At 34.5% G+C, this 25,417-nt stretch overlaps 1 protein-coding gene across 1 annotated transcript; it reads left to right on the forward strand.

Moving 5' to 3' along the window:
* The first annotated feature begins 13,546 nt into the window (after positions 1-13,546).
* On the forward strand, positions 13,547-25,412 carry LOC110886944 (xaa-Pro dipeptidase). Its single transcript, XM_022134832.2, has 16 exons — positions 13,547-13,893; positions 13,967-14,016; positions 15,142-15,202; positions 15,621-15,716; positions 15,822-15,971; positions 18,168-18,299; positions 19,744-19,871; positions 20,848-20,890; positions 21,009-21,092; positions 21,396-21,437; positions 21,566-21,636; positions 22,497-22,550; positions 22,635-22,740; positions 22,821-22,889; positions 23,258-23,401; positions 25,100-25,412. The coding sequence occupies exons 1-16, from the start codon at positions 13,729-13,731 to the stop codon at positions 25,244-25,246; spliced, it is 1,542 nt and encodes a 513-aa protein (XP_021990524.1). The 5' UTR covers positions 13,547-13,728; the 3' UTR covers positions 25,247-25,412.
* Positions 25,413-25,417: the final 5 nt, after the last annotated feature.

A 25,417-nucleotide genomic window follows, 5' to 3' on the forward strand; every position in this document is an offset into this window, starting at 1 on the left:
ATGACCAAAGTACCATTTTACCCTTATTATTTGCAATGGTTTACCTTATAAGGTAACCATTTAAAAACTCATTATCTTTTAGTCATTTCATGACTAATTAACCGCATTAGCTCCTTTTTATCCATTAAACATGATTTATGACCATTGTCTTTTGTTCCGGACCGCACTTGCCGTGTCGGAACATCATAATTTAAAACAAGACTTATTATTCACGACCTATCAAACCAATAGGTATCAAATAACTAGAATGTAAGCTTTACTTACCTTGCATCCGAATTGTGTTTTTCCTCCATTCTTGATTTGTTTGACCCGCTTCCTTTCCCAAGCCTCCACCTAGCTCGTTAGGCGTCAAACTATTTTAAATCATTTACGAGGCGGTTAAATTAGTCATAAAATCACGACTATTCCACCTCACTTATTTTCTATGCCGAAGCTACTATTCGACTTCATGGTTAGTTAACTTAGCTTATCAAAAGTTAACTACTTTTTGATCACATGGTTTACGCAATTAAGTCGAATCAACATTATGATTAGAACCCGCTTTACCCCATCTTTCACGTAATTAGTCAAACAAGGCAATTATGCGTTTCATTCAAAAATTCACAATATGAATATTCACTTAGGCATTTTAACAAACACCTTGTGGGCATATTCTATAAAATCAACAATCAATTTTCATAACTAGTTATTTAGCCAAGCTTAATACCAATTAAGCATGTTCATATCAATTTTCACATTAACAAAAATCTGAGTTCACTTCCTAGAGCTCAAATTACACTAAACAACAATCAAAATTCTAGTGTTTAACATATTCTTACAAAACCCACTTATCACCTTCAATGGTGATTGTGAATTAACAAGAATTAAGCAAAATTTCAACAAGTAATTGACTAGGGTTTATCCCTAATCACTATCTCATTCCTATTTCATCCAAGTAACTATCATGCATCATGAATTTCGAGTTTCAAGTATTGGTTCAGAATTTCAATTGGAATCATTCAACGAAATTTCACATACCTTATGATCATTTCACTGAGGTGATCACTAATTTGTGTTCATGCATTGATTTGGCTCTTGATTTGTGCTTCAATTTGATCGATTTGTTGAACTAGGGTTTGGAACCACTTGTTCTTGCTCCTGGGCGTACGCACACACACACACACACACAATGTGTGTTGTGTTTTAATTTTTGTTTTTATAATTCAAATCTCTTTTTTGGCAACTTAGGTCCCTCTAGTTTAGTTAGTCATTAAGTAGACCATAACCCATCTATTTCTAGTAACATTCCCCTTATTAACTAGGTTAAACATTCCTAGTTAACTTAACGGGTTCGGGAAGTCATAACCCGTTTTTATTTTAAGTCCCGTTACTCGGCCTCTTATAAATTTCATTTCATTAAAAGCTTTTATTCACTTCTTATTTAATATTAGGATTAATTATTTAAATCATAATATTTACCGGGTAAGTTTTACCGCTAACGGTATTTTACCCGTCTTTTAGTGCTAATGGGGTTTGATCACCAAATCCATTTTCGGGGTGTTACAAGTCTACCACCCCTTAAAGAGGTTTCGTCCTCGAAACCTTGCTTACATAGTTCATTGAGTTTCTAAACTCAATGCGTTTGACTTGAGTAATCTCTTAAGCATTACTCATACTTTAATCAATTATTATCATTACCAGAAAAATTATGGTAATATCTTTTTGGTTATAGAACCTCTACATATCTCATGTGACATAATGTAACTTGAAATAACGTAATTCCGTTATTTTTACTAGTTTAGTTAACTTAGCGATTTCCATCGCTTTTATATATTATCGAACTCTTGGTGCATTTGTCACCTTGACCCGTTTAAGGGTCCTTGGTGAAATATTTCACTTTTAGCAATACTTTCTTTTGTTTCCAGATTTATTTATTTGGTTCAGTTATACCGAACCTACCGCTTACAAGCAAACCCAATTTATTTAAATGACCTTGCTGGGTCTCACTGATTAGACTTATTAGTCCAGTTACTCTTTACCGCTTGCTTGGTTATATTGTGATTCTACTTCACATTACATTTCTTGACCGTGATTTTGTTACTTCATGTTTAATTTATATCAAATTTTCATTTTCGAAAATATCACTTTTCGAATATATAGTCTTGCGCCTATCCGTGTCAAGACTTATATCTTTCATGCTTACTATTTAATTTCCTATCAGAATTTATGTTTGTAAAAACATTATTTCTTACTAAAACCGAAGTTTTAGTTTTAGAATCTTCCCTTTAACTTTTGTCAATCATCCATACCAGGATATTGACAGTCCATAATTTAACCCTTTACAGTCTTAGTTTTTATGCGGGGATTCTTAACTGATTTCCTCGCTTTATTCCATCTAACCCGTAGGTTTTATCACTTAGCCTTAAGGGCTATTTTTGATCAGACATTCACCTCCTCAAGGCGGAGTCCTTATAACTTCTTTCTAATCATGACCCGTGGGTCGTTTTAGTCCGTATATCTCTCATTTGTTTATAACCCTAAAGGTTATGTTGATCCCGTAGATCACTCTTTTATTCTTGTCTGTATTCAAGTGTGTGTATATATATATATATATATATATATATATATATATATATATATAGCTTCAAGGCATCTCTTATTATGTTTGGAATCGTTTATTTTCGCTCTTGAACTTCAATTGACCTTGACCGTAGTCTAAGGTTTCATTTTTTTTTATATTCCGACTTTGTCCTTAAGTTTGACGTTTTACAAATACGACCCGTTAAGGACATATTTGCATTTTCCGGGTTCGAGTGTAAGTACACCCCCTCCCAATACTTGTCTAAATCATTCTACATGCTTGCGTTTTCTGGGTTCGAGTGTAAGTATCACTCCCTCCCAATACTTGTCTAAATCATTTTACTTGCTTGCGTTTTATGGGTTCGAGTGTAAGTATCACTCTCTCCCAATACTTGTCTAAATCATTTTACTTGCTTGCGTTTTATGGGTTCGAGTGTAAGTATCACTCCCTCCCAATACTTGTCTAAATCATTTTACTTGCTTGCGTTTTATGGGTTCGAGTGTAAGTATCACTCCCTCCCAATACTTGTCTAAATCATTTTACTTGCTTGCGTTTTATGGGTTCGAGTGTAAGTATCACTCCCTCCCAATACTTGTCTAAATCATTTTACTTGCTTGCGTTTTATGGGTTCGAGTGTAAGTATCACTCCCTCCCAATACTTGTCTAAATCATTTTGCTTGCTTGCGTTTTATGGGTTCGAGTGTAAGTATCACTCCCTCCCAATACTTGTCTAAATCATTTTACTTGCTTCTTTGTCCCTTTGCTCGGGCTCATTATCCTGATGTAATACGCTTCAGTCACTCGGTTGTGCGTTTACATTATTATCAAATATTTTGCTTATCTGATTCATTTGGGGTACTTTTTAATTAGTCCCATTTACTCCGCCCTTACTACATCGGATGTAAATGTGTCCGCTATAAGAAACTCGTGGTATCATATGCCACTACTTACTTGGCCAGAGTAAGCGATTTAACACATGACGTACACGACCTTTTTATAGTTTTCACATCACGCCCTATGTAAGTAACGCCTCAAATTATCTCCATGTTTATGGTTTCATTTGGTAAAACTTTATTTAATTGTTAGTTAACAATTATTAGTTTTAGTCGTTTATTCCTTGAACATGTACAATGTCTCTTTTTGTAAACGTTTATTCACATTCATTGATGTGATCATTACTTTTCTCAATAGGATTTATATTGAGAATATTTACTTGGATGATCACTCTTGTCCAAGTTTCTATATAAACAAGTCTTGTTATTTATTTGTTATTCATCATTGTGAATAACACATTTCCTATTAAATTTCTCTTGGAAATCAGGTTTTCCAAGTTCTATCATATGTGTATGCAACCGTTATTACTTGCGCGTTTGTTGCATATAACGACTCGTACGATTAAATTTAAAAGTGTGCACCTGGTAATGCTTGCCCTAACGGGCTTCTCTTGTCATTAGTCTTGTTCGCGGCGGTTACGCGATTTTGGTCCTTGATGAGTATGCTCTTCCTATCATACCTCGGACCGTTCCATCATCATATCCATAATTCGTTCAACTCCCGCCATCTTCAGACGCGGTTGTCCTTCAATTGCAACATTCACAAGAGTTAGTAATGTCAACTTCAATAATCGCTCGTATTATAATACAAGGCTTTTTCTACTATACGCGTCAACGCGCGTATTTTCGTCAACCATATTAATCATTTTAATTGGGGTAACGTGTATCACACGATAGCCCTATGTGTTGTTTACAACACTTTAGCATGCTAAGCTATTAACATACATGTACTTACCGGATTTGCGATCAAGCCTCGAACCGAACACACCTTACTCTTTAACCATGAGCTCTGATTACCAACTTGTAACACCCTGCTTACTAATTAACGATTGTATATGTAATTACCAACAATTAGATGTGTAGTTAAGACTACACATGCTATAAAAATACGGGTTTACTAAAAGTTTTACAATTCATAAGTTATTCTACAAAACGTGATCGAAATCGTTGTTTTAAAATTTACAACGTTACAAAGTGCGGAAGCGTGTATCTTTATCGTGTTCGGTTCTTCGTTGAGCTTGATCGTCTTCCGGCATCCCATAGTGTACCTACATTTCATAAACATGAAATGCTTTAGTCTTACTGGGTTTAAATCATGTCCAAACGAGTCCGGGAAACAATTGATTATCAAAAGAAAACAAAAACTTGAAAATCATCTCCACCGTAAATTACGGTGTCACCGTAATTTACGGTGGCTCCTGTATTCATATCCCTCTACCGTACAACAGTAGGTTACCACCGTAACCATATCAGCTCCACCGTAAATTACGGTGTCACCGTAATTTACGGTGGACCCTGCATCTAACTTTTCCAATTTGCCGTAGTTTTGACCCGTTCATGTTTTTATCAAACGAAACATGTTTGTTTGATCCTTATTCTCACGGTAATCATAATTTCAATAATTCCTATCATATTAGGTTCAAGTCACGGGTTTCTTACGTATCTTAAACCCGTTTACGCTCATATGCGTAATTTGACCCGTTAAGGGTATTTAGGCATATTTTGAGGATGAAACGCTTTCATTCGTTTCTAGCGTTATTACACCACATTACTTATTATGAGATCTTCAACCACAACTAAATTTGTGGTGAGCTCAATGAGATGATCTATATAATCCGAGTTTTTCTCGTCGGATTGCTAATTTACGACAAAGACTCATATTGAGTCTTTTGACCCAAGATTTACCCTTTTCATTCTCTATACTTATTCAAAGTATTTACTTGATCATATAACTTGTTTTTAAACGACTCTTAAGGTTCATTTACTCGATTTTGCTTACGAGGGCGTTTTAGTCATCTTAAACCCTTTCTTTACAACAAGGACTTTTCATGTCGAAATTGACCAAAATTCCACTGTTTGAACTAGGATCTTGTTTAAATAGACATCATGTTCTTAAAACACAATGACAATAACTTAAATCATTCGGTTTACTTAAAAGATAACCCAATGTCCATTTTAACTTGTTTAGCCCTCATTGAACTTCAAGTTCTAAAGATGATTTGACCAATTATACATACCTGGCTCGAATCAATATATTGATTCGTTTCGATACCTTGCCTTAGTAGCCGCTAAGCGTTAACGATGTACATATCCATCCGATATTTATTTCTATAATCACATAGCTCAACAACTATTAGTCAATATTGTCAAAGGGTGATAATTTCACATTTTGACCCGTTTGGTCTAAAGGACCATGAAACTCTATGAGGTGGCATTTATTACCATCTTATCTATATGACTAACTTCGGTTTACACCGTATAGTCGTTCTACTTGTAAATCATTTATTGATTTCTTTGACCCATTATGACCCAAGCTATAATGTGTCTTTCCCCAATTAAACGGTTGTTGTCCACAAATGACCAAAGTACCATTTTACCCTTATTATTTGCAATGGTTTACCTTATAAGGTAACCATTTAAAAACTCATTATCTTTTAGTCATTTCATGACTAATTAACCGCATTAGCTCTTTTTTATCCATTAAACATGATTTATGACCATTGTCTTTTGTTCCGGACCGCACTTGCCGTGTCGGAACATCATAATTTAAAACAAGACTTATTATTCACGACCTATCAAACCAATATGTATCAAATAACTAGAATGTAAGCTTTACTTACCTTGCATCCGAATTGTGTTTTTCCTCCATTCTTGATTTGTTTGACTCGCTTCCTTTCCCAAACCTCCACCTAGCTCGTTAGGCGTCAAACTATTTTAAATCATTTACGAGGCGGTTAAATTAGTCATAAAATCACGACTATTCCACCTCACTTATTTTCTATGCCGAAGCTACTATTCGACTTCATGGTTAGTTAACTTAGCTTATCAAAAGTTAACTACTTTTTGATCACATGGTTTACGCAATTAAGTCGAATCAACATTATGATTAGAACCCGCTTTACCCCATCTTTCACGTAATTAGTCAAACAAGGCAATTATGCGTTTCATTCAAAAATTCACAATATGAATATTCACTTAGGCATTTTAACAAACACCTTGTGGGCATATTCTATAAAATCAACAATCAATTTTCATAACTAGTTATTTAGCCAAGCTTAATACCAATTAAGCATGTTCATATCAATTTTCACATTAACAAAAATCTGAGTTCACTTCCTAGAGCTCAAATTACACTAGAACAACAATCAAAATTCTAGTGTTTAACATATTCTTACAAAACCCACTTATCACCTTCAATGGTGATTGTGAATTAACAAGAATTAAGCAAAATTTCAACAAGTAATTGACTAGGGTTTATCCCTAATCACTATCTCATTCCTATTTCATCCAAGTAACTATCATGCATCATGAATTTCGAGTTTCAAGTATTGGTTCAGAATTTCAATTGGAATCATTCAACGAAATTTCACATACCTTATGATCATTTCACTGAGGTGATCACTAATTTGTGTTCATGCATTGATTTGGCTCTTGATTTGGGCTTCAATTTGATCGATTTGTTGAACTAGGGTTTGGAACCACTTGTTCTTGCTCCTGGGCGTACGCGCACACACACACACACAATGTGTGTTGTGTTTTAATTTTTGTTTTTATAATTCAAATCTCCTTTTTGGCAACTTAGGTCCCTCTAGTTTAGTTAGTCATTAAGTAGACCATAACCCATCTATTTCTAGTAACATTCCCCTTATTAACTAGGTTAAACATTCCTAGTTAACTTAACGGGTTCGGGAAGTCATAACCCGTTTTTATTTTAAGTCCCGTCACTCGGCCTCTTATAAATTTCATTTCATTAAAAGCTTTTATTCACTTCTTATTTAATATTAGGATTAATTATTTAAATCCTAATATTTACCGGGTAAGTTTTACCGCTAACGGTATTTTACCCGTCTTTTAGTGCTAATGGGGTTTGATCACCAAATCCATTTTCGGGGTGTTACAGTCTTCGGGCAAAAAGAACTGAATATGAGGCAAAGACGATGGATGGAGTTACTTAGTGATTATGATTGTGATATCCAGTATCATGCAGGAAAAGCCAATGTGGTGGCTGATGCTTTAAGTCGAAAGTATCACGAAAAGCCAAAAAGGGTACGTTCTCTTAAATTAAATCTACAAGTAGATTTAAACGATCAGATTAGAAAAGCACAAGAATCAGTAATCAAGGAGGATACTGAAAGATTAAAAGGAATGATTAAGGAATTAGAACAAGGAACAGATGGAATTTGGAGATTCCATAAAAAGAGAATGTGGATACCTAAATTAGGAAATTTACGTCACCGTATATTAGAAGAAGCTCATAAGTCTAAATATACGATGCATCCAGGAAGTGATAAAATGTACAAGGATTTAAGGAAAAATTTCTGGTGGATAGGAATGAAAGGATATAGCAGCTTATGTTTCTAAATGTCTAACTTGCTCGCAAGTTAAAGCTGAACATCAGAAACCCTCAGGATTGTTACAACAATTAGAAATGCTAGTCTGGAAATGGGAATTGATAACAATGGATTTTGTTACCAAATTACCCAAAAAAAGAAAAGGTAATGATACAATCTGGGTGATTGTAGATAGGCTAACCAAATCAGCTCATTTCTTACCAATGAAGGAAACCCTTAGTATGGAACAATTAGCCAAATTGTATGTAAAAGAAATCGTTTCTTTACATGGCATTCCTTTATCAATTGTTTCCGATAGAGATAGCCGTTTTACTTCTCATTTTGGTCAAGTTTCCAAAAAGCAATGGGAACCAAGTTGAATTTAAGCACAGCTTATCATCCTCAAACAGACGGGCAAAGCGAAAGGACAATCCAGATGATGGAAGACATGCTTAGAGCTTGTGTAATTGATTTCGGAGGTAATTGGGACGAACACTTACCTTTAATAGAATTTTCTTATAATAACAGTTATCACACCGGTATCAATGCTGCACCATTCGAAGCACTTTATGGACGAAAGTGCAGAACCCCAGTCTGTTGGGCAGAAATTGGGGAAAAACAATTATCTGGACCTGAAATAGTACAAGAAACAACTGACAAAATCATTCAAATCAAAGAACGACTGAAAGCAGCACGTGATCGACAAAAGAGCTATGCTGATAACAGACGCAAACCATTAGAATTTCAAGTAGGAGATAGAGTATTATTAAAAGTATCTCCTTGGAAAGGAGTGGTAAGATTCATTAAAAGGGGAAAGCTTAGTCCCAGGTATATTGGACCTTTCAAAATTCTTAAAAGAATAGGACCTGTAGCCTATCAGCTACAACTGCCAGAGGAAATGACAGGAATACATGATGTATTTCATGTATCTAATCTCAAAAAGTATCTAGCTGATGAATCACTCGTAGTACATCTCAAGGATATAGAGGTTAATGAACAACTCAAATTTGTAGAGAGACCTCTACAAATTGAAGATAGGAAAATTAAAAATCTCAAGCATAAGAGATTAATTCTGGTCAAAGTAAAGTGGGACTCCAAAAGAGGACCTGAATACACATGGGAGCTTGAATCAGAAATGCAAAAGAAATATCCACACTTGTTTCAGTAGATCTCGAGGACGAGCTCTAAAACAAGGTGGGGAGGATATAACAACCCTCGGTAAAACTGACACCCTCATAAATTTTCGACACACTAATATATTTTAAAATGTCTCAATATGTTTTTATATGCACCCCGTATGTGAAAACCGAGCCCAAAGTAGAATATAATACATAAAATAAATTAAAAACTCTAAATCTTAAGTTGAGGCGGGCCGCGTATGACCTCACCTCAACTTAACGCGGGCCGCATTAGGATGTAACTGGACTCCGCTGAATTCTTTAGCTCATGCGGGCCGCGTACGTGTTCGTTTAAGTTAATGCGGGCCGCGAGTGTCCTGAATTGTGGCACGACCCTGAGCTGACACGTGTCAACATCGTGTCGAACCTAGTTGATGACCGGGCAAAGCTATACGTTGACCGGAGGTTGACGCGGGCCGCGTAAGGGTTAGCCTTACTTAACGCGGGCCGCGTGGAGACGCGATTACAACCCTATATAAAGAGGGCAACAGGCCTTCAGTCTGTTCGCTCATTTCTTTCTTTCTTTCTTAATTTTCTGTAGTGGCGTTACTATACCCGGGCATTATACCCCCTAAATTAGCGAGGTTCTGCTACGATGTAAGTATTATAACCCCTGGAGACGTATTAGATACGCTGCCCGATTGATCTAGGGTTCCGTAACGGCTGTCGTGGTTCTGCCCAACGTAGTCGTTGGAATGCCGTCTCGGGGAGGGTATTACTAATGTTAAAAAGGGTTATTGTACTAACACACGTGCATTTGTGTAATTTATAGATATTCACCAGGAAACCCTAAAGAATAACCTAAGACAGCAATGTGAGTAATCTTCTTTTTGAAAACTGTTTTTACAAAACCTTGAATATCTTTCCATGCGAATGACAGTTATTGAGTATTTGTAAGAATACAATTACAGTCGGTAAATTTGGGGTTTTGTATACAAAATTTGTTACCACCTGGTAAAGGAGTAACATGACCATAAGTCGGAACGACATTACCGTGTGGTGGTAATTGATATAACTTGGAAACAAATGTAATTGCGGATGCGCCCTCAATACTGTTCACTGTGAAATTGTTTTTATATAAACTTGATTAAACTGGGATTCACTCACCAGTATTTCCCACTGACAAAATGTTTTTAAAACGCGTTTCAGGTAACAATATGTGAAAGCCAAATAGAAGCCAGCTGGACAGCACTGAAGGCTTGGAAAAGTGGCAATAAAGTTACCTAAGAATAAAAGAGATGTTTTTAATAAATAAATAGGATTCATTCTATGAAACATGTGTATTGAAAACTTGGGTTTTACCCATATGTTTAATATTATTAAACGAGGTGGTTTACTCTGATTTAACATTTCCTAACTACGGTCCTGATGAAAATTTCCGCTGCCAAATTGAATAAATAAACGTGATACCACCGAAACTGGCTCACGACCGCCCGTTCCCCGGAAACTAGGGATCGGGGGCTGTGACAGTATGGTTCGATTTTGACCGATTTTAACCAATTTTGACCGCCTAGGACCGCCTAGGACCGATTTTGACCGACTAATATTGTCCGATTAATCCGATTTTTGACCGCCTAGGACCGATTTTGACCGCCTAGGACCGATTTTTGACCATGACCGATTAATTGACCGCCTAGCTCAAAATTAGGCAGTAAGTGACCGCCTAGCGCCTAGGCGCCGATTAATCGGCCCCCTAGGCCGATTACTGCAATAGTGCATACAACATATATATATATATTTTAGGGTCATCCTTCATTTCCTTAGCTCCATCCTCACACCCGATCTACGTGGCGCTGGCGTGGAGGGTCATCCTCTAAGGATAAGCCTCACCCATACCGAGTAGCTTAAACTTACCTTACCACAGGACACATATCGTTAGTCAACCCACCCACTAATTCAGCGACGAATACAAAATTTCATGTTTGGCACGTTACGAGTCGGCTAAAAATGAGTTTCACGGAAAAATTGTGATAAATAACATAGATCATTAAATAGTTAAATATAATATACGAATATCTAGATATAATCTTCGCAATCCCCCCCCCCCTTCCCCGTTTTTCCACCTTATTTGAATTTCTTCTTTTAGGACATTTAACGTTTCGACGTGATTTTTTTTACGAGGTGAAAACCAACTAATATACAAATTCTCCTAACCGATTCTCATAATTTATAACATCTCCGCTACAACATGTAAGTTTCATTCACTAGTTACTATTTACTCGTTAAAAAGAAAACATCTGTGTCAATACAATGTATCTATCATGTGACGATTTTAAATTTAGAAAAGATATTTAACTGTAACTCAAACACTATAGTTTAGATGTATTAACCACATCCAACTTGTGCACTTGGGACGGCTGGAGGTGTTTATCATAAAACTTAATGACACTTACACTCTGTTCCCGAGACTCATTTAACAGGGGGAGGGGAGAGAAAAGAGATGAAAATATTAAAAATCATGTTCCCGAGTTTCATTTAACAGGGGGAGGGGAGGGAAAAGGGAAGAAAATATGACCAATTATGACCAAATATTCATCCTCCCAAATTGGAGAGATTAGGAAAGAAAATTTTCCTTCCCCTTCCCTCACCTCCCCTTGTTAAATGATTCGGGAATATAGAGTTAGGTCAGCTGGACGATGGGCACAGGCCCACCCTACCTAAGCTTTTCATCCGCCGGAGATCACAAATGAACTCGAGCACGACAACCAAACCTAAAACATTCGAGACATGTATTTGATTATAAGGTTAGTTTAGAAAAAGTTGCAGATATCATATTCATCTATTAATCTATTTTATAGCCTAAGCCAGTTTTTCTAGCTTCATTTATTTATTGAGACGATGTTATTTAGAAAGCTAAAGAATAAGTGTGTAGGAACCGAGACACCCAGTCAATTTACATTAGTCTGGTTTCGATGAGCTATTATGTTAATCATAAATTTAACAAGACTTTAAAATGATAATAAGACTAGAGGGTATGGAGAGACTCATCCACATGAGGACGGGCCGCCACGTAGGCGTCACATCACCATCCCATGGAGGATGGGCCTCCTTGCATTTTGAGGGGGTGGAGGATGGGGTCCCACACTATTTATAAAAATAATTAAAAAATATAATTTATTTGATTTTTTAGAGGGAGAAAGAGAGAGACAGGAGAGAGAATATTAATAATAAGAAGAGAGAGAGAGAGATCAGGCCCGTCATCATCGTCGTCTGGGAGCCGGTTATCACAAGACGGGGCGAGGGGGGCGGTGTGGGGGACTGGCGCCGGGCCTCGCCAGGCCTAAGCCGGCCCCCATACCGCTTGGTCTAAGGAGCAAGTAGATAAATATTAATAATAAGCAGTTTGCTGTCGGAGACAAATAACCCGACAGAATCGGTGTTAAGAATTGCATTTGGAGTTCAAAATCTTTAATAGGCTGAAATTGAGTGGTGCAACAACATCCACCCTTCTCCATATCTATTTAGATCTCATCCGTTGATTAGTATAACCACCACTTGATTTTATTTTCATTTCTTTTCTGGATTTTCGAATGTCAGATCAGGCAGGATTTAGGAGCTTCCACTCGTACTAAAACATGAAATATTTCTTAATCATTTTCGCTAATCAACTAGAAGGAAAAAAAATAGGTTTCTCGAATACGTTTTAGTTCGGATATATGATAGAAACAAACAATCTAAAGGCGTAACCGTGATATCTAATAATTAACTTGGTGTCTTGATCCATTCAAAATTTCACAATAATAGAAACAAACAATTTAAAGGCTAACCGAGATATCTAATAATCAACCTAGTGTCTTGATCCATTCAAAATTTCACAATAATAGAAACAAACAATTTAAAGGCTAACCGAGATATCTAATAATTAACCTGATGTCTTGATCCATTCAGAATTTCACAAGTAACTTATGATCTTTCTTAAGCTATGTCATATCCTTGGGTACGTGACACCGGTCACTTGTCTGGTTTGTTATTAATGGGAAGGTTGTTGATAATTAATATCCTTCTGACCAGGATTCGAAAGACTATCCGGTTTAAATTTCTTTCCAAAAAAAGTTAATATTTGTGCATGGCGGGTGTTGATCAATAGGCTTCTAACTTGGGTAAATTGTTTATGGAAAAAGGGTATAGATGTTTTGAATGTGTAATGTTCGTTAATGAACATGTTTTCGGGTCTTGTTCAGTTGCTACTCGGATTTGGAGGCTTATAAAAAAAATACAAAAACTGTATTGGAACTCGGATTTGGAGGCTTATAAGAAAAAATACAAAAAACTATATTGGATTTTTATTTGCCCCTTAAAAAAGAAAAAAGAAAAACACGTGTTTTATGTGAAAAAAGTTATTAAAAACTTTTATAAAACAAGACAAAAACTATATTGGATTTTCATTTGCGGCATTAATTTTTTAATCTAATTTCAAAAATTCATGTCCACAGCAATACGCAAACAAAAGGCAGTCCAGTCCAGTCCAATAAACGTAGGCCCAAAGTAACTGTATGTATTGTATAACCGTTTGTACCCTATGCATGAAAACTTGTACTGTAACAAAAACCTCATTTATCAACACAAGTATTCAAAGAGAGTGAATAACTGTCACTTACCAGTTACCAATGGCGTCAATCGCCATGGATTCTTCATCATCGGCGTCGCTCCTACATCCTCCTCCGGTGGTTCCGATGAAGCTTCATGCAGAAAACCGTGAAAAACTGTTGAAACATCTCCGTGAATACCTGAATTCATCATCTCGTCCTTTAAAAGGATTTGTACTTCTTCAGGTAACTATCTAATCGAGTTTAGTTAATTGATTTCAGTTTTATGAAATTTTGAATAATCCGATTGTTTTGTTAGGGAGGAGAGGAGCAAACTCGTTACTGTACTGATCACGAGGACTTATTTAGGTATTTTTCATCATTTGCGTTAACCTAATTTGATTTTATTTGATCGTGTTTTTGAATGTGTGTGAATTAGATCGGTAGTAATTGAAGATAATAGTGTTTGTTATTGATTTTGTTGTGTTACATTAGTTTAAAGTATCTACAACTGTACATCAAAAGGATACGTTATGAGTTGTTATCGATTTAGGTATTTTCATCCTTAGCCTTAGTTTAATTTGATCAGTTTGATCTTGCATCTGAAATTGTTTGAATTCGATCGGTTGTTAGCAGTTACAGTATTGTTAACAGTAGTCGAAGATTAATGTGCTTGTTATCGGTTTTGTTACTTTGTGGTATTACATCAGTTTTAAGTATCTACAATTGTACATTAAAATGATACGTTATGAGTTGTTATCGATTTAGATATTTTCATCCTTAGCCTTAGTTTAATTGGATCAGTTTGATCGTGCATCTGAATTTGTTTGAATTCGATCGGTTGTTAGTAGTTACAGTATTGCTACCAGTAATCGAAGATATATTGCTGGTTATCCATTTTGTAGTATTTCATATTTACATTAATTTAAAGTATGTATGATTGTACATCAAATAATGATACATTATGAGTTGTTATCGATTTAGGTATTTTCATCCTTAGCCTTAGTTTAATTTGATTGTGCATTTGAATTTGTTTGAATTAGAGCGGCAGTTACACTATTGCTACTAGTAATCGAAGATATTAGTGCTGGTTATTGATTTGTAGTATTGCATTAATATAAAATATCTGCAATTCTACATCAAAAATGATACGTTATGAGTTGTTACTGATTTAGGTATTTTCATCCTTCGCCTTAGTTTAATTTGATCAGTATCAAAATGATATGTTATGGGTTAGTCAGTCTGCAATTGCTTTTACCGAGAATTTAAGATTAATGATGGCTACATGATGCACATATGATTTCTTACAGTAGTGTTGTTATTGCACCTTCTGTGAGCTCCTTAAATTATACTATTAGTGTGATCAATGTTGATAAAAGTAATTATGGTTATCATCTGCTCTAGAAACTGGTGCACTTTGTTTTCGTTTTTTATGATTATTTTTCATCAGGGTGTATGATTGAATTCTTTACTGATAATTGGACTTTATTCTAGGCAGGAAAGTTATTTTGCATACTTGTTTGGAGTGAGGGAACCTGGTTTCTATGGAGCTATTGTGAGTCTCTTCTGTTTTTCTGTTCAGATTTTGATGTTTCTTTATGGTTTCTTCTATGACTGTCTTAACTCTTAAGGCCTTATATATTTGTTGATGACCTACTCTATTGTACACTTCACAGATATAATTTGCAACGAAAAGCAAAATCGTCCTATAAATATGCAGTCTGGTCTGGCTTTAAAACATGTCAATATAGTTTTTATGTTTATCTAACACAAGCCATCATATAAATATGCAGTCTGGTCTGGCTTTAAAACATGTCAATATAGTTTTTATGTTTATCTAACACGAGCCATGTACCTTATACCTTAGGAAAAGGCATTAATAGACCAGTATCTCATTTTTATAATATTTAGTATGATCATTTTTGAAGTCCTTTTTTCTATGGCTACTCATTCTCTCTTTTGTGCTGGTATAGGATGTAGACAGCGGGAAATCGATTCTTTTTGCTCCGAGATTGCCTGCTGAGTATGCCGTTTGGATGGGGGAAATAAAGCCGTTATCATATTTTGAAGTAAGTCCACCCTCACAGTTATTGTCGGAGGTTTCAATACATTACTTCCTATCAAGCAGGAAGTCTTGGTAAACTTATTTAATCTGTACGATCAATATCTTGCAGGAAACATACATGGTTAGCAAGGCATATTACACCGATGAAATAACGCAAGTCCTTAATAATCAATACCAGGGATCTGGAAAACCCTTGTTGTTTCTTCTACATGGGTTGAATACTGATAGCCAAAACTTCTCTAAACCAGCAGAATTTGAGGTACCTTGTAATTGCACTTATGTCTTTCTAACATTTCTAATAAAATGTTTGCTATAGATCTAGTCTATGACTTTTCTAGTTTCTCTATCTTCTATGCTTGCTATAATCAACTTATCAATAACAGTTATTAATGAATAACTTAAAAAAATTTAAAAACCATATTCAAAATCTTTTTTATTCTAAAGGTCATTCATTAATTTTTACGTTTTCTGTTAATGATTCGATAAATATTTGAAATAGAGTTAATTGCCAAAATCACCCCTGAGGTTTGGGCACATTTGCCATTTTCGTCCAAAATGACACTTTTGTACCATTTTGCCCCCCACGTTTGTAACTTTTTGCCATTTTCATCCAAACCACTAACTTAGTTTATTTTTTCTGTTAAGTTAAATGATATTTGGATGAAAATGGCAAATATAAACCACAGGGACGAAAATGGCAAATATGCTCAAACTCTTTTTAATTTATTTTATTTAGTTAATTTTGTCACATATATAATAAAAAATAATATACATGCAATTTTTATACGAAAAAAATAGTAGTTTTGTCACATATTTTTTTTATAAATTTTCATCCATCCACTAAGTTAATTTTTTTCTATTAAGGCGAAAGATGTTTTAAATTTTATAAATTAATTTTTTGTATCAAGGTTATTATATGTTGTCTTTTGTTCAATAGAACTTTATTTTCTTTCTCTAAGTAACATGAATATTTCGATTCTGTTTTTGAGAGTTTAACAAGAAAATAGCTCGTCGTGAAAAGTGTTTATCACAAAATATTAGATGGCATTATACTTACTATTTGGTGGGTAATTTTAAGGTTTGGTAACGGTACGTTGTTTGATGGGGGCACTGGCTTTTGTTTTTCGTTAGGAGCGAATTTAAAAGAGTAGAAGATGAATTAAAAACTTGGTACATATGATAATGTTTGTTTATTTGACATTTTTCTATAAGGTCACAAGCATTTTAGTTTTATAAAAATTAGAGGTTTAAGTAGATTTATTTTTATAAAATTGATCTATATAAACAATTGTAAATTAATTTCTGTATTAATTTATAAAATTTAAAACATCCTTCGCCTTAATAGAAAAAAATTAACTTAGTTAGTGGTTGGATGAAAATTTATAAAAAAATATGTGAGAAAACTATTATTTTTTTCATATAAAAATTGCATGTATATTCTTTTTTATTATATATGTGACAAAATTAACTGAATAAAAGAAATTAAAAAGAGTTTGAGCACATTTGCCATTTTCGTCCCTGTGGTTTATAGTTGCCATTTTCATCCAAATATCATTCAACTTAACAGAAAAAATAAACTAAGTTAGTTGTTTGGATGAAAATGGCAAAAAGTTACAAACGTGGGGGGCAAAATGGTACAAAAGTGTCATTTTGGACGAAAATGACAAATGTGCTCAAACCTCGGGGGCGATTTTGGCAATTAACTCTTTGAAATATGAAAAGCTGGTCTGATCTTGGTTTTAAAATGCGCGATGCGCTCTGATGCGTTTTGATCCCAAAAGTCGATGCGCGATGCACAATGCATGATGCGCGCGCATCATGTATGCGAGGTGTTTCTTACTTAAAAAAAATATTTATAGATAATTTTTTAACTTGTTAACTTTAAACACTAAAAATTTAGAGGTTAAAATAATATCTACAACAAAATAGCTCTAGTACCATGAAAGAAGTTCAATATAACCAAAATAAGCCTTGAACTCTTAAGTGTACAAGTAGTCTATGCAAAAGGTACAAGTAATATATGTAGGAACTCATTTAACAACTTCATCAGCTCATTGTACAAGCTTGTTAAGCACATTCTACAAGCTCATTGTACAATTTTACTCTATAGTTGCCGATTTCAGAAAAATGTGCGCATCAGGGCGCAGCATGCGAGCGCATCAGGAGCGCATTATGCGATTTAGGGCGCATCATGTAATCGCAGCGCATCGCATGACCTGATGCGATCTCATCAGCGCATTGTGCACATCACGTATTATGCGCGCATTTTAAAACCAAGGTCTGATGAATAGTGTTACACCTGAACAGTTTCTGCAAGCTGAAAATGTCAAACTTAATTGTGTTACCATTGGAAGTAATCCACAATTTATTGCTATTTGCCAGCGATATAATATCCTCACGTCACAGTAGTATAGTACACTTGTTATGACAATAATTGGCTTCATATGTTCTGCAGGGCATTGAGAAGTTTGAGACAGATCTTAAGATCTTGCACCCTATTTTGGCCGAATGCCGTGTCTTAAAGTCAAAGTTGGAACTTGCTGTAATCCAGTATGCCAATGATATAAGCTCTGAAGCTCATGTTGAGGTGGGTAAATTTCAACTATATGGCTAAAAGGCAAGTGGTTGATTAGTGAATAATCCTCAGGTAGTGTTTGGTGTATGTGTATGGGAATGAAGTAATGGCTTTCATTCATAATAAAAGTGTCTGGTAAATAGATTTGGGTTTTAAAAATGCACATCAACGTGTCAAACTCACAAATTTGGGTATACTCTAAACCAGCAAAAGATGTGGGTTTAGAAATCTACTTTCATAATTTCATCCCAATCCTGCTATCACACTCTTCCTGGTTACAAACCAAACACATTTTTCGTTTCTTCTTAGTTATTGTCATATGCTCTTTTATAGTCTCTTCAGACAGTTGGCTTTTGCTGTTGGGGGAAACGTAGGATATATATACGATTCATCAAATTTTGGAAACAATATTCATAACTTTTTAATGTATTCAATTCAACTGTCATTTATTTGTGAAAATTAATCCAAGTTATAATAATATTTATTTTGTAATCTGTGCTAAATATAGCTTTGTGTGATGATGGTATGCTTTCGAATTTCATCATTTTGTTGCTAAATTCAGTCTTTTGTGAGATTTGTTTAAATTGTTATTGATGTTTCAATCATTCTTCCAGAAACCTGAAAAGAGTTGCTATTAGATGGGCAAAGTGCATAGAAATATAACCGACTTTATATCTATTGTTATTGCATGCATTGGACTTTAAAAGTTACCTTTTGATGTAACCAACTTTCAAAACTGTTTTTTATGCAAAAGGCGTAAGTTGGATACATTTTTATGCATAGAGTTAGAAGGTGAGTTTTAAAAGTTATTTACATCATAAGGTAAGTTTTAAAGTCCAGTGTTTACAATAACAATAGGTGTAAAGTCTAAAGTTGGATACATGTCGATGCACTTTGTCCTTAATATATCTTGTTGTATTCTCTCTTTGATGGCTCCCTGCTTAAAGATATTTAGGTTTTTCATGCATGATATTTACTCTTATTTCAACTACTACTCTTAATTTGCTTATTACCTTTAACTTTACAAGAAAAAAAAGTATTTGTGTGTATAAGGCCGTATGCAATCCAAATTATCTGTTAGTTGTTAGATCCAGTGTGGTTTGACCTCCAATCCAAGTTTCACTTTAGGTTTTGAACTGAGGTAACACATAAGTTTTGTGCAATTGTTGAAAACACACCACAGACTTTCACTAAATTTGTACATAAGTCCTTGGATTTTATTCTTGCATGATAAAATCCCTTGACTTTTGAAACATAATGATATAGTCGCTGAATTTTTACTTTTTGACAATAGGTTTGTGTTTTGCGCGATCAAGTCTTTTAACTTTTTGAAAAGTTGTGAAAAAGGGTCCTTTTTATACGATGCATACACTATTTTGCTGATTTTGCTCACTATAAAGCTTTTCTTGTATATGTGCATGCCACTCTTTAGTAATATTTTCTGCATCTTGATTAGGTAATGAGGAAGATCAAACCTGGAATGAAAGAGTATCAGTTGGAAAGCATATTTCTTCACCATACCTATTTTTACGGCAGTTGCAGACATTGTTCATACACTTGTATTTGTGCAACTGGAAACAACAGGTAATGAAATGATATCTTTTTTGCTGCAAGAATACCATCCTTTTGTACTTTATTTCTGTAACAAATGACATTGTTTATGTTTGTTTAGTTTTCAAAATTGACATTGTTTATGACCCGGGCTAGGGCGGCGTAGTTTTTTATTGTCGTTTTGTTCGTTGTTTTTTGGGGCTGTGTTCTTGTCTAGTTTTGGTTATGGTTGTGTTCTTCTTGTAGTTTCATGGGATTGTTTCCTAGTCTTGGCTTGTCTTGACTAGTAGTGTGTGTCAATGTCTTGGCACACCCTGTTTTATTTGTTGGTTGATTTATAATATTCACCGGGGTAGCCCTTTACCCCAAAAAAAAAAAAAAAGTGTGTTCCAGAAAACAGTTAAAGATTTAATGGTAGTATGGATGAATTTGACATTAGCTGAATGGAGCATGCAATGATGCTATTTATATTATAAACTAGAGGTGACAAAATTGATGGGTTGGTAATCAGCGTCTTATTTACAATGTAAGGGTTTTCTTCTGCTCAAAATGAATTTATCCAAATTTTTTTTGTTTTTTTATTTTTATTATGCTTTATGTATTATCACTATCAATGTGTCAAATGTGATTACAAAGATGTTATTATTCATCGATATCCTTTTTTTAACTACTATGATTTAGGAGGTTTTATACATTAAAAATGCACTTCAGACGATTTTTGAACCTTTCGACTCATTTGACTTGTTTTCTTTTAAGCAACATCTTCATCTAAAATTGACTCCTTATAGATCAAGCATAACCTGAATCGGGTCAAAATCGCCCCTCTAGAAACAATTGACATGGATACAATATATGCAGAAGAAAACATGATTTGTTTGGTCATTGTGGAGAACTTGAGATAAAAGACTAAAAGTATTATGTTGTTATTGCACCATTATTAATTTTCGTTTACATATTATTGTTCTTCTGAGATGTTAACCAGCAAACGGTTTGATTTTTCATCTGGCAGTTCTGTACTTCATTATGGGCATGCAGCAGCTCCAAATGATAGGGTATGAGGATCTCATTTCTTTTGCTATATTAGTTTATTTTCTTAATTTAGCATTCTTTTGTTCTCTTTTATCTCTCCTCATGGAACAACATTCGGATGGTGTGTTTTCTATTGTGCAGACATTCCAAGATGGTGATATGGCATTACTGGATATGGGAGCCGAATTCTGTTTTTATGGTTCTGACATAACCTGCTCCTACCCTGTAAGTGCATTTGCAGTAAATAATGTGATTAACATTTGTTACAACGAAACCCTTCGAGAATATAAAGAGTGAATTTTATTTCAGCAGTAAACTCAAGTCTTTGTGTGATGCTTAAGCTTAACTAGTGCAACATTCAGTTCTGTAGATATAATAAGAAAACCCACATGGCATCTTAATCATAAACACTGTGAATACCATCCGGCACTTGTCGTTAGATGCCAAATGCTACTGATTAAAAGCCAAAAATGCAAGTTATTATTATTTTTACTATTTCTTGTTTGGTGACATTAACCATGTATGCAGGTAAACGGGAAATTCACAAGCAATCAGCGTCTTATTTACAATGTAAGGGTTTTCTTCTGCTCTTGCGTTAAGAAAACAAGTTACTTGGATATGTTTTAACTACTTAACACTGGAATTTTCAAAATTTTAGCTTAATTCTTCTTTTTTTTTTTTTTTTTTTGAATTTCCAGGCTGTTCTTGATGCTCATGATGCTGTTATATCTAGCATGAAGCCAGGAGTAAATTGGGTGGATATGCACAAGTATGATTTTTATTCTTCTTTCCCAAATGAATATCATTGAGCAGCTATTGATGAAAAACACAATATTAAATCAGTTATGTAGCTGGACAACAACGAAAATAACTGTAAATAATGCATTTTAATTATCTAATCTAACTTATAATAAAAGACTCCAAATAATGCCACATCGCATTCTCTCCTTCAACCTTATAAATTTTATTTATAATTATTTAATTAATAAATTTCTTTTAATATTAATATTAATTACTAATATATAGATATCATTTATTTTTATCCTTATCTTTATCTAAGATTAATAAATAACTTCAATTTTGCAATTTAGACCCTTTGTTTTTTTACTTTTAACCCAAAGTTTTTCATCTCTTGCAATTTAATCCCAACTCATTTATTTTCAATTTTGGTCCACCATACTTATCATCTTTCCCAAGTTTTTCGTTTCGTTCTAAATTTTGTGAGTTAATGCACCGCAACGTGCGTGTAGGGTTCAACATTTTTTTCGTATATTTTTTCCCGTTTGACTGGCCCATCACACCACATCTATTTTTCTCCGTTTAACAAGTTCGACCAATGCGCGGGTCCTGAGTTGACTTAGTTATTTTTTTCTATGTTTTACGTTTCGGTTTAATTTCTCTGCAACGAGCGTTCGTGATTCAAAGATTTTACGTTTAATTTCTTTTTACGAGCTTTTCTGGTGTTGGTGGTCGCTGACAGTGGTATAGCATTGGTACTACTTGACACAGTTTTACAACAAATGCTGCAACGCAGGGGCTTAATACTAGTTTATTATAAACTTATAATGATTTAAGTAGTGAAATCGTAAGGCTCTCTTAGTCTGATTCTTTTTCCTTATTGAATTTTAGATTGGCAGAGAAAATCGTTCTTCAGGCGCTGAAGAAAGGATCCCTCCTTGTTGGGTATTCTTCATCTTTTGATAAAAATATATATTTTCTCAATGTATCTTAATAAGCATGTGTTAACTCATGTGGATTTGATTCTAGTGATGTTGATGAAATGATGGTTGAACGATTGGGTTCTGTTTTCATGCCACATGGGTTGGGACACCTCATGGGACTTGATACCCATGATGTTGGTGGTTATTTACAGGTGCATTATTTGTTTATTTGTTTTGTTTAATTGGTTAGTAGTTAGTATTTCTTAATGTTTTTTTAATGATATATCTACAGGGAGCGGAAAGACCCGAAGAACCAGGATTAAGTTCCCTACGCACAAGTAGAGATCTCTTGGAAGGAATGGTTTGTATTAGTATATTACTTATATACATCTTAACTTACACGCGGATCCTTACCCGTTTCAAATTTACCTGATTTCTTTTCAAAATTACATTTAATACATTACTTATTTCGTTTTCATCATCCTCACATGTTTTCATCATTTAAATTTTACCATTTATTTATTATAACAGAAATTTAATTGACCTTTATTTTTTTTCTACTTTTCTAGATTTAAAAGCTCTTATTCTCATTTTCCTCTTTTGCTTTTTATGATCACACATATTTAGAATTACAAAAATAAAACCAAGTTTTACTAATTCAAACCTTGTAATACATGGGATGCTAACCTAGTACTTATAATCATAGACGATTGCAATACTTTTCTGTAGGTGATTACGGTTGAACCCGGATGCTATTTCATTGATGCATTGCTGCTTCCGGCCATGGAATCCGCAAAAACATCAAAGTTCTTCAATGGTGAAGCAATTGCCAAATTTAGAGGATTTGGTGGAGTTAGAATTGAGAGCGATCTGGTAAATAAACAAATACCTTCCGAGTATTTATTTTCTAGTATATCATTTTACATAGTATAACATTTTACCTGCTGATACACTGCTTTGACTATGGGTAGCAAAATGGGTGTGTGTGGGGGGGGGGGGGGGTTGGTTAACCTGTCAAAACGGTGATTATTGTACGGTTCAAAGCTAGTTGGGTTGGGTTGACTCGATACACTCTTATCCAAAGTATATAGTTTTTATATAGGCAACTAGCGTGTCAAATACGACTGCAGTAATTTATTGTTTCAACAATGAGCAGATTTATTGAAAAAAATAATTAAGATATTTTACGTGTTAGGGATGAAAAAAATAAGACGTTGAAAACACACTTTCGGCGACGTTTGACAATTCACTTGATCCATTTTCCTTTTGACTTCATTTATTTGACCTGGTAGGGATGAAACATAAACCAGCATCAATCTGTTTATAAGTAAATTGGATGAAAAGGTCAACTTTGCCCATGGCCCTTTAATGAATTGACGTCTAAATTGAGTGCAAAATTAGGGGTGTCATTTTTACCTGGACCCAGATAACCCATCCGACCAAAAAAAAAAGACTCAGGTTAAATGGGTCGGCTTAATCTGGTTTCGGGTCCCCTTTTTTGTGGGTTACATAGATCGAAATGCGGGTTAGTTTCATAATTCTCTGGTGATCTGAAGAAGATCTTGTTCTAAATATTACTCAATTATATTTACACACACGTATACTCATATTAGTATGTTTTGATATGACTGGAAAACAAAATAGTGAGCTTTACAAAATTATAATTTACTTTATACTTTGCACCTTCAGGCCCTTAAAATAAAACAAACAAATCCCTCAATGTCTCTAGATTCTCAAACATCTAAGTTTAAGAACACTTTTTAACTATTTAATTGTTTGTTGAGTAAATTACGATTTTGGCCCCTGTGGTTGTATCACTTTTACCCTTTTAGCCCAAAAAAGATTTTTTTAACGTTTGAGCCCCTAACGTCTTTTTTTCTAACCCTTTTGGCCCCTAAACTAACCCCATCCATTAAATGTTAGGGGCCAAAAGGGTTAGAAAAAAATATGTTAGGGGCCAAAAAGGTTAAAAAAAGATGCTGGGGCTCAGATGTTAAAAAATTCTTTTTTGGGCTAAAAGGGTAAAAGTGATATAACCACAGGGGCCAAAATCGTAATTTACTCTTGTTTGTTTGATTTTGTATTAAGAGTATATGTTCCTCTTACTTGCAAGTTGCAAATAGAACATAGATTTTTGACTTTTAAAAAAGAGTAAATTACGTTTTTGGCCCCTGTGGTTATATCACTTTTACTGTTTTAGCCCAAAATAAGAATTTTTAACATATCTGCCCCTATGGTCTCTATAACTAACCATTTTGGCCCCTAAGTCTAACCATTTTGGCCCCCATAGTCTCTATAACTAACCATTTTGGCCCCCATGATCTCTAGATTTAGGGGCCAAAATGGTTAGTTATAGAGACCATGGGGGCAGATATGTTAAAAATTCTTATTTTGGGTTAATATAGTAAAAGTGATATAACCACAGGGGCCAAAAACGTAATTTACTCTTTAAAAAAATATACCTCATACTCATTATGTGTTTATTTGACAGATCGTTTACTATAAAAAACTAATATATGTTTGATATTGAGTTTGGGATATTTAAAAGTTGGTTCTTGTCTAATGTGGCAGTATGTTACCGCGGATGGTTGTTTGAATATGACAAAGGTTCCTAGGAAAATCGAGGATATTGAAGCTGTGATGGGCGGTGCACCATGGCCAATCAAGAAATCTATGAACGATTATGAAAATGGTGGATCTTTACATGTAATCAATTAGCAGATAGAAAGGTAATATGGATGTTTGTTTAAATCTATGTTAGGTATGGCATTTTACTGTTTCTGTTGACCGGTTTTGGTCCAAAATACATTTTCTATGTCCAAGACTGTTGATTGATACCTTTAACCTGGTAAAGTGCAACTTACACCGAGCAGGTGACCTTTAAGGAAT

Source organism: Helianthus annuus, chromosome 10 (genome assembly GCF_002127325.2).
Source record: "Helianthus annuus cultivar XRQ/B chromosome 10, HanXRQr2.0-SUNRISE, whole genome shotgun sequence".
Lineage (NCBI taxonomy): Eukaryota > Viridiplantae > Streptophyta > Magnoliopsida > Asterales > Asteraceae > Helianthus > Helianthus annuus.